The sequence below is a fragment of the Syngnathus leptorhynchus genome, chromosome 6 (genome assembly GCF_054491065.1).
Source record: "Syngnathus leptorhynchus isolate UIUO chromosome 6, UIUO_Slep, whole genome shotgun sequence".
NCBI lineage: Eukaryota > Metazoa > Chordata > Actinopteri > Syngnathiformes > Syngnathidae > Syngnathus > Syngnathus leptorhynchus.
In genome coordinates, this window is record NC_141200.1 from 12,192,662 (window position 1) to 12,202,990 (window position 10,329).

Genomic DNA, 10,329 nt, shown 5'->3' on the forward strand with positions numbered 1-10,329 from the left:
AACAAAAGCAGGATTAGAGATGAAAGATAAGGAATTTCATTAAACCACGAGGGATGATTTATTCACTGTATATGCAGATGGGCAATTCATTTGTAAACATGCTTTTGACTGGCACTTTTAATTTTGCAGCGGGTACCATTTCTCTGGAACAAACAAGGCCATAAAATCATCAAGCACTTTCAACTCAACAAGAAGCATTCAACATCGAATCTCCAACTATCAAAGAACACAGTAGGATGTGGTTCTTGGAAGCGGTTCAGTTATTTTTAGTTTAGATTTTTTTCCTCCCCTTTCCTCACGAGGCTCAATTTTTGTGACACACTATTGCCTCCCTTGGGCTGCAGAGTGTAGTGTAATTTTATTAACTCCCTCTGTCCCTATTTTAGTGTCACAATGTATTACAAATAAAGGTGGTTCTCAGACAATTTACAAATCATCCCATTCTTATATGACCTTATAGTTTCAATAGAACAATGATGTGCAAGCAAAATCCTGTGTCGAGGTGTGAAGATTCATCAGTAGCTGTCTGACTGTCTGTGACATTCCTCATGCACTGTATATAAATGGACACAAATATTCATTTGCCCGATAGATATCATTTTAAATTTAGTATTAATTGAGATGAGTTTAAATCCTAAATTTGCAATGATTGCTGGAATGGTTGCAAGCACATGATTTGACCTCAAAAGCATTTGAGGTAAAGTGGTGCTTCACTTCAACATCTAAATAAATAGTCTGTCTGTTCAGAAATATATACAAATGACTTAGTTTAAACATATAACATAATATAAAACAAATAACATATGACAAATAATAATACATCACAATGGTGAATTAAGTACAGTAAATGAACTCAATAAAAGAGGTTGTTGAATACACGTTTGCTATGAGGGAACAATTAATATATAACATTACAGGAAATAAGTAATTCTCTCAAACTATTTGCATGCTCGGAGTTTTAACGTCAGCTTTCGGGTTTTATTATTATTTTTTCAATGATCTTGGTCTCTGTTAAGACTGTTCTCAAATCTTATCTGCGCCCCTGATCAATGATGCTAGCACAGTTCCAAAGTAATTGCAGTAAATAATAAAAATAAAATAAAAAAGTGCAAGTGTTTTACTTGCACTGTCAGAAAAAAAGTTATCAAAATTATTCTCATAATACAAATTTTCTTCCGATACGCTAGACGGCGCAGTCAAATTTAGACAGTGCATCAAGTTTCCGGAAGTAAAAATCTGTCAGCCGTAAACACGATGCATACTCGGCGCTTGTTCAATTGACTGACAAAAAGTAAACCTCGTGAAAATTGGTTGAGAGATAAACAAGTTTTGAATGACTTTAATTCATTAGGTTTGACGAGAATCTTACTCCACTTTTGGAGCCGCCACGAAGGCACGTTTCTGAGCCGGCTCGTGGTGTATCTCGTCGGTAACAGTGCTTCCGGAAGTAAAGCCAGCTGATGAGCCACCCACGGTTTTACTGAACATGTGGGAAGTTTGTATACAGGATAATTTAACAGTCTAATTGCTTATCCCTGAATAAAATCACCAGCAACCATGGGTAAAAAAAATAAAAACGAAAAGAAGGGGAAGGGAGCAGAGAAGACCGCTGCCAAAATGGAGAAAAAGGTTTCCAAGAGATCCAAACGTGAAGAGGTGACAGTTTTACCATTGTAACACAGCACTTGTCAAGTTTCTTTTTTCATAATTTGTAATTCTATAGACGTTTCTAATCCTTAAAATCAAATTAAATGCTGTAGAGATTAAAATAGCAAAACTGTCTTTTTCTTGAATAATAATTGATTTGTTAACTTTTATAAACCACATTTGTTTCACGGGGTTTTCAAACAAAAATTACTGTCACTGGATCACTAGACTAGCGCGCTATAGCTGAACATTTTGTTCATTTGTAGCATATAAAGTAACATAATAGTCCTATTACAATTCACCATGTGTTTCTAATATTCGTGAACATCTGTAATTGCTTGTCAAATAGGATTGTAATGCCATTAATAAAGATATCTTTCCTGGTGCTTTTTCATCAGACCACCATAGATCACGTGAAATGTAATACCCAGCAATATACTCAATATTTATTTGTTTTTCTAGGCCGGAAAACGGCACTGTCCTCATTTCACTTACAATGTCTTGGCGTGTAAATCTGTGTTGTTGTCGCTGACATTTGTCACTATCACTTAAGGTTGTAGTGCTGGGAATGAGGTCGTCCCCGTTTGACCATTTTGGGTTATCGCTTCTCGGCCTTTTGGCTAAGATCAAGTGTAGTATCTGTTCTTATTGGTTTAATATCTGATATGTCCCCTATCTGGGACCATCTATTAAGTTGATTTGTGGAACAGGGAGATGGAATAGGGGCTTTCCAACCAAGCTGTTTGCAAACTCTCAAGGCATCATGGGCATACAAACCGCCCTGCTGCACATCCCAGCATGCATTGTGGCATCCAAAACTGAATTACTTGCAGGATGTCAGTTGCCTACACCCAGTTTCAAATTTAGTCATTTGATTTTAGTTTTAAAATTAAAAATCTTTCTTTGACAATCATATGCTGGTAGTGCCTGCAGCTTCTGTTGGTGACCGAGCCAGTGTTCTTGCTAAATCCAAAGACCTGAAGTTTTTGACAAGCAGTACCCACCCGTTGACTCCCAAAAAATGGTGTCCTCTTTTTCAGAAATCTGGTCACCCTCGTAGAGAATCAATTCCAACATGAGTTGTTTACCCCTTGACAAATTTACTGCTGTGCAGCATTATTATTGAAAAGCAATTTTAACCTGCTGTTTTATTCAAGGAGGATTTGGAGGCTCTGATTGCTGAATTTCAGAGCATGGATGCCAAGAAGACTCAAGTTGTAGAGACTGCATGTCCTCCTCCATCAGCAAGGTCAGATTGCGGCGTCAGTGTCACACAACCACTCAAAATCAAAAAGTTCCCAAACAATGGAATCCATAATCTCAAAAATGTACCTATTTTTGTTATTAGTTTGAAAGCCTCATTTTTATTAACACTGTAACTTGTGAAGTCATTCTTAACATTTCTTAACAATTTTTAGATTAAGTGCAACACTTACTGCTCACCCAGACAAAGATGAGCTCATCCTTTTTGGTGGTGAATTCTTTAATGGGAAGAAGGTAAGATAAAAACTTTTTCTGAGCCTTTAAATATGCTTAGCTGTCAATTCCTTAGAATGTTCCTTAAAAAATCAGTCTATCATGTTTCACATGCTTTCTGTTTCTCTCAAATCTAATCTGAATTCTTGTTTTCTTTTTCTGTATTCAAAGACATACCTGTACAATGATCTGTTTTTCTACAACATTAAAAAGAACAGTTGGGTTAAGTCTGAGATCCCCAACCCTCCTCCCCCACGATGCTCTCACCAGGTACATCATGACAATATTATTATTATTATTTATTTATTTTTTTAAATCTACCTGTTAATTTACGCGTGCATGTGTTGTCCTGCAAAACCCCCATCCTTGCCTTTTCCCTAAAGTGCAATACCTAATATATGGAACATATAATAACATATTCCTTTCTCCCTTTGTGTACCATCGCCTTCCTTAGACAGTGGCGGTCTCTCAAGGTGGGGGCCAGCTGTGGGTGTTTGGAGGAGAGTTTGCTTCGCCAAACGGGGAACAATTCTACCACTACAAGGACCTTTGGGTTTTGCACCTTGCTACATGTACCTGGGAGAATATCAAGTATGCCAGGCTTAGTTAAAGTCTGATTTTGATTTGCAGTAAACCTTATTGGACATTTTATTGCTTGTACAAAGAGCCACCTGATATTACAGACACATAACTGAGGTTGATTGAAGCACTATTTAGTGCTTAGCCTCTTTTTAAGCAAATCTTAACCTTCGATGTGTTTGTCTAGAGCACCCGGTGGTCCATCGGGCCGCAGTGGCCACCGGATGGCTCTTAGCAAAAGACAGCTGTTGGTGTTTGGAGGTTTCCATGAGAGCACCAGGTAGGCAACGTTAACCTGTCACCCAGGCAATTCAAACTTATAGATCGCAGGTTACATTTGTAAATTCTTTTTAAATTTCTGTTAATACTAAAACTGTTTCTCTGACACATTCTTCATGCCCTGTGTTTTCTTTCTTTATCTGCGCGTTTTCCATCTTACAGAGATTTTATCTACTACAATGACATTCATTCGTTCTCCCTGGATACTTTCTCTTGGTCACGTCTCTCCGTGTCAGGCGTTGCGCCCTTGCCACGCTCCGCCTGTCAGATGACCTCTACACCTGATGGCTCGGGTGTCATCATATATGGAGGTTACTCAAAACTGGTAAGCATGTGTGATTATGATTTCAATGTTTTTTTCTTTGTTTTGTGGGCCACAATTGGAGTTATGAGAGCAATTCAGATGTGCTGACACACACTAAGTATATAGTGCTATTTGTTGATTTTTTTTTTTTTAGGGGAAGGGTGCTCAAGTGAAGTAAGGAATTTTAAATGGTTAAAATGGTGGTGACAGAACAAATGACATTCCCAGTTTAATGTCCCACTGTAATTTTAAATGCAATGTTCTCATGACTTAATCGATGCTATGTTCACACAGAAACTGAAAAAGGACATTGAGAAGGGAACGATCCACTCTGACATGTTTCTACTCAAGCAAGATGGTAAAGATGGGCAAGGTACGACCACCGTAAGCACAATGTAATGTAACGCAGCAACATTTTTGGATTCTGAAACACATTATTGCTATTGGACCTTGATTGTGTGTTCCAGAGAAATGGACTTGGTCCAGATTGAGCCCCTCTGGAAACAAGCCGCCTCCCCGATCTGGCTTCTCTATGGCGGTGGGCCCGTTAGGGCGCGCTGTGTTATTTGGTGGGGTTTGTGATGAAGAAGATGAGGAAACACTGGAAGGTGACTTCTATAATGACCTCTACTTGTACGACACAGTGAAGAACCGCTGGTATCCTACTCAACTCAGGGTGAGTGACTATCGACTGGAGAAAAAAGCAATCGCTTTATCATCCACAATACAGTGATGGTATGCAAATGATAAACGGCGATATTGCTGGAGGACACCAACACAACTGATGTCTCTTGATGTGTCCTTTTAGGGTAACAAGTCAGACAAGAAGAAACGTCGGCGAGGGAGGAAGGATGAAGCTGCGGGGGAAGCGGCAGATAAGGAGGAAGTAGAAGATGCTCCCACGGGGCCAACTGAAGTCATCAAGGAGATTGTTACAGAAGATGGCACAGTGATGACCATCAAGGAAGTATTACCTGGAGCTCAGGAGGCGGAGGAGGCCATCGACGATGAAGAGGAGGACGACGAAGAAGAGGATGGTATGATCGAATTCACACCCTCACAGAATTGCAATCCCGTGTCACTGAATCAGTGGATTTGTTTTCTTCTCTGCACACACACCATTTTCTTCAGAGGTTGTTGCCTTTGTCGAAGCTACCGATTTCTCACCAGACGTGAGGTCAGATCAGTCGGCCTTCTCAGTAGTCTTCCAGGATAAAAAAAAACATAAGCGGAAGAATCCTTTTGCTGTCAAATGTAATCTGACACAAGTTGGCCGAGGTCGTCGAGGTCCCAAGATGAAATTGCACATCTCTACTAATTTCAAGTCTGCTCTCAAGAAATGGTCGACTATTGTACAACATAACTTTGTGGAAACAAAGTCGCATAGTTCTCCAAATAAGAGGCAACGCGTGCCTACATCAGCTGATTGTCAGTCGCTGAATCACAGAAATTAGCATGCATGTTGATAAACATTGTGTGAAAAAGAAAAGAGAATGGGGGTGAAAGAACACCTCCAAACAAAACACTGTTGCCTCTTGCGTTCTGATTTCAGAATCAACCCTAGTGGAACCCTGCCCACGGTCCAGCGCCATGGCAACGGTGCGTCAGGGCAAGCTTTTTCTCTACGGCGGGATGTTTGAAGTGGGAAGCCGCCAGTTCACCTTGAACGACTTCTACTGTCTGGACCTCCACAAGATGGACCAGTGGGAGGTCTTGGTTGAGATGGATCCTAGTGAGTCAGCCAGTTTGACAAAACAGCTCATCAAGACCGCCTCGGAAGTCCCACAATAAAAATCTGTGTTTGTGTGAGTTTTCACTGGATTTACGATTCACCCTTTTTAGAGACCCAAGAATGGCTGGAAGAGTCTGAATCTGACGATGATGATGAAGAAGAAGAGGAAGCGGCTGGAGGAGAAGAAGAAGAGGAGTCTGATAAGGAAGGCAAGGGATTGTTTTCCATCTATTTTGGCCTACCTGTTGGTTTGTAATCTCAACATTATTAACACAATTTTAATTAATCAATTTCCCATGGGTTTAACTTATAATGATATTTTATGGTAACAGATCAAAATATATTCTTTTTATATTTAAATTTTGCACCAACACCATGTTAAATTAACATGCACCCTGACAAACACATTTGGGTTAGAAATTAGACTGACCCAGGAAGTTGGGGGCAATTTGACCCAATCGACCTAAAAAGTGGAGAGTCCGTTCATCTAACCCGCTGCTCCCACAAGATATTAAGATCAAATCTCAAAAGCTCATGATGACATCACTGCCGTTGGCTTCAATGCAGCGTTGAATCAAGTAAGAACATGATGAAACTCTCCTTGTCCAGATGAACATGAGCACCCAACAGCAAAGGATGGAGAGACGTTGACAGATTACCAGGCCCGGACAGAGCAGTACTGGATCGGACTCGCACGCACCAACATGGGTGCGGATGCCAAGGACAAAAAAGTCGCCAAGGTAGCCTTAGCTATGGCTAAAGTCTTCTATGAAGACCGTGTGCAGGATGTTTGAACGACTTGACTTCAACCACGCTTTGTAAAATACATTGTTTGCATTTTATGCAAGCTAAGTCATTGAACTTGTAATGCAAATTGTTTTAGCAACATTTTGGTTCAAGTGAAGACTTTTAATTGCTCATAGGAGTGATTGTGACCTTGTCCAGGGTATCAGAGCTGATATAAACCCCATCCACAGAAAACATGTACATGTATTACCAAACCTTTATCGATAAAGCTCTGAGTGTGACTTTCATGTAACATCGGTGGTGTATTAACAGTTTATGTACATCTCCATCAAAAATGATTCACATTTCAGAATCGAATAAGTCCAGGGTGTTGATACACCTGACCCAAATGGTCATGGCTCTAACCTGCAATATTCATTATGGCCAGCAGGGGAAGACTAGACGCTGCAGAAATATATACATTGACAGAAGCAGGACCACCATGAGGCTCTGACAGAACTGCTTCTGGCTTTTTATATTCAGTGATATAATCTGGTAAATATCAAATATGTCATATTAGCGAATTGGTGTCGAAAACGTGTGCAGTGTAAAAAAAATGGTTTAATAATCATCTTAACAGGTAAAGCAAAACATGTTCAAAAGTAAGAATGTGTGTATTTCTTTGCATGTATCAAATTTGTACAGGCCGGCATCTGTAAATGGTGCGTGGCCCAGGGGCACTGCTAATGTGAGACCCCGACTAAAGTAAAAGAAACAGCAAAGTTAAACAAAATATTCAGTATATGTATGTGACTGCATAGATAAAATAAAAATTAAAAAAACAAGACATCAGTCATGTTAATTCAATTAGAACCAGGGACCACACTGATAATATTTCACAGAGTATTTTTTTTTTTTTTTTTTAATATATATTATATATGTATACATTTGGGTTCCATTACTCCTGAGGCAATTTTACAATAAGTTATTTTTTTTTTATGATGATACTTTGGCATGTGATTATAGGAACCCACATTCGCATGTGAATTAGGAAAAACAATCCTTTGGTTTTCAAATGTATTTTTACACTTGGATGAAAAATAAAATCTCGCTTGACAAGGATGGCCAAGTCCACATTTCATTATATTGTTCACACATTTCAGTATCACAATTCGGTTGTTTTTTGACACTTGAGCTCCGAGAAAAGCGGGCAGCGAAAAGATGGCAGATGGAGGGAAAAGAGGAAATAAGAATGCGGTGCAGAGAAGGTGGTGAGGACAAAGTGCGCACCGTGTCAGATAAGACATCAATCACGGGTTGAGTACCAGTCTTTCCACTCTGACCTATTTTATTCTCCATCAGAATGAGGGATGAGAAGAGGCTGATGAATAATAGAAAAGGAGAAGAGATGGATGAGAACGAGGCTGTCTTCCCTAGCCCCTGTTCTTTCCTCTCTTGCGTTCCCCCTTTTCAATTTTAACTCTGGGACCAAAAAAAGCTTTTATAAATAGCCAAAGAGATTTTTTTTTCAGGGTGCACTGCTGACGTAGGCGGACGTAGTATTCGTCAGAGATGTACGTACGTACGTATGTGTGGTATTTGCCTCTTTACGCAACCAAATCAGGACGTCTTTTTTTTTCTTGCACATCAACGATAGTGACGTATAGTTGCCTATAGGTTGATGTTATGAATTGATTATTTTGGTCGGTTTATATTCATGCTGCTGAATACACTGACTTTGACACTTTAAAAGACATTATAGTCAAACATTCAAATTTCTGAAATCAATTTTCTGAATATATATATATTCCCCAAATTAAAATCCCAAAAGAAAACTTCTCATGAGAATTCAACTCGGTTTTTGTTACAAGTTATATATATATATAATATATGATTTCAAGAATCATATATATATATATATATATATATATATATATATATATATATATATATATATATATATATATATATATATAAAAATTTTTTTTTTTGAAATATTATCAGTGTGGTCCCTGGTTCTAATTGAATTAACATGGCTGATGTCTTGTTTTTTTAATTTTTATTTTATCTATGCAGTCACATGCATTGCTCCTCCAGATCCCTTGTGCTCCCCTCCCCCCCAATCTCTCCTCTTTCCACCATCTTGCATGTTTAGAGGCTTCAACCTTAATCCCTAAACTCACTGTGATTTTATTACTGTAATCTGGCCCGGAATGAGTTTATCACTCCAAGAGTCTGGTAGACAGAAGGGGCAAGAACAAGAGCTGAAGGACTGCTGAGAGAAAGAGTTGCACTTGGGTATCTAATCTCTTCCGAAGGACATATTAGCATTGTTTGTACATGTGCATGCTTGAGACCCAGCTCGTATCTCAGAAAACGTAATTAGTGACATGGCCATGAGCAAGGCACTTCAAGATTTCAACTTTGATAAACAACAAAGAGAATGCCAAAGTTGTCAGATATACTGTATAGCTGAACATCATGAATATCATTAAATCATTCGCTTATTCAAGAAAGAGATGGAATAAAAAAAAAAAAAAAGACTTTATTTGTTGCATGTTAACATTTTGTTAATGGTAACACACACACACACACACACACACACACACACACACACACACACACACACACACACACACACACACACACACATCTATTTTCATTTGTATAACTGTGGTCCTACTCTGGCACCAGCCCAATATCTTTCTATTCCAAACGCAAATTAGTACCAGTTTGGACAGACCCAGCTGTCATCAGAATTGAAGCCAGTATGTTTTAGCATTTGACAACAAATGCATTATTCTGCTCACAGAAAAGCACTCCCCCACAAAAAAAATATTTTTGTCTCTGAAGAACGTTCACATGATGGCCCTCAATAGGTTTGACTTCTTGCAACGGCGAGTAAGTGGCATTGCTATCTGTCTATCAGATATACTGTTGGTTTCTTGAATAGGCTGTGCAAGGCTGTGTGGCTTGGGTTCCCAAATAAGCTCTTTATTCCTCTCCATATCAAGTCTAAGGAAACATCAGTCTGTCCAACCATCTGTCCGTCCGTCCATTCATCCATCAATCCATCCATCCATCCATGCATTAGTTAGCAGTAGTTAGCGAGATCACCAACTGTTTGCTTGCTTGCTTGCTTTTTGGTTCTTCTTTTTTACATGGTGTATGCAAAAGAGCTTTGTGCAAGAATCCTTGTAGATATGAGGCACAATATGGCACGTTTGAGGTGTGGATATGTTAAAAAGCTACAAGTTGACTGAGGCTTTGAGTGAGAGCGTGTCACTTTAAAAGATGGAGCGTGTTTCTGAGCAGGAGGAGGAGGGGAGAGAGCGGGGTTGGCTGCCTGCATTGGAACAGTCCTCTGTAATGAGCAGATTTTCTAGGAGAGAGAGGGAGAGCGAGCGAGCGAGAGAGAATAAGGAGAAATTGTGGGAGCAAGACAAGCAGGTTATGCGTCAGCCGCTTCTCCATGGGGAAACGTGGAGATGAGCGAGGGATGCTGAAGAGCACCGAAGAGAGCAAAACAAGATGATATAGATGGATATTATCTCATCAAACTGAAGGCAACCCACGCAGAGGATAA

At 39.4% G+C, this 10,329-nt stretch overlaps 1 protein-coding gene and 1 non-coding gene across 3 annotated transcripts; both read left to right on the top strand.

Annotated features, from left to right (window-relative positions):
- The first annotated feature begins 1,219 nt into the window (after positions 1 to 1,219).
- klhdc4 (kelch domain containing 4) lies at positions 1,220 to 8,585 on the top strand. 2 transcript variants are annotated; one of them, XM_085915165.1, is made up of 14 exons: positions 1,220 to 1,656; positions 2,805 to 2,896; positions 3,066 to 3,144; positions 3,295 to 3,393; positions 3,578 to 3,714; positions 3,890 to 3,982; positions 4,144 to 4,306; positions 4,580 to 4,658; positions 4,753 to 4,961; positions 5,094 to 5,322; positions 5,838 to 6,017; positions 6,128 to 6,226; positions 6,627 to 6,757; positions 7,192 to 8,585. In XM_085915165.1, the coding sequence occupies exons 1-14, from the start codon at positions 1,558 to 1,560 to the stop codon at positions 7,255 to 7,257; spliced, it is 1,755 nt and encodes a 584-aa protein (XP_085771291.1). In that variant the 5' UTR covers positions 1,220 to 1,557; the 3' UTR covers positions 7,258 to 8,585. The 2 variants fall into 2 exon arrangements, with proteins under 2 accessions (XP_085771291.1, XP_085771292.1); XM_085915166.1 differs by having other exon boundaries at positions 6,627 to 8,585.
- LOC147055999 (U2 spliceosomal RNA) lies at positions 2,248 to 2,444 on the top strand. The gene has a single exon (XR_015066562.1). It is a non-coding gene; the product is annotated as a U2 spliceosomal RNA (small nuclear RNA).
- Positions 8,586 to 10,329: the final 1,744 nt, after the last annotated feature.

Bases quoted from the DNA above. Each gene is read 5' to 3' on its own strand.
- klhdc4 (XM_085915165.1), top strand. From the start codon at position 1,558: ATGGGTAAAAAAAATAAAAACGAAAAGAAGGGGAAGGGAGCAGAGAAG. The intron at 6,227-6,626 runs GCAAGGGATTGT...CTCCTTGTCCAG, and splicing joins AGAGGAGTCTGATAAGGAAG to ATGAACATGAGCACCCAACA. The intron at 6,758-7,191 runs GTAGCCTTAGCT...CATTATGGCCAG, and splicing joins AGGACAAAAAAGTCGCCAAG to CAGGGGAAGACTAGACGCTG.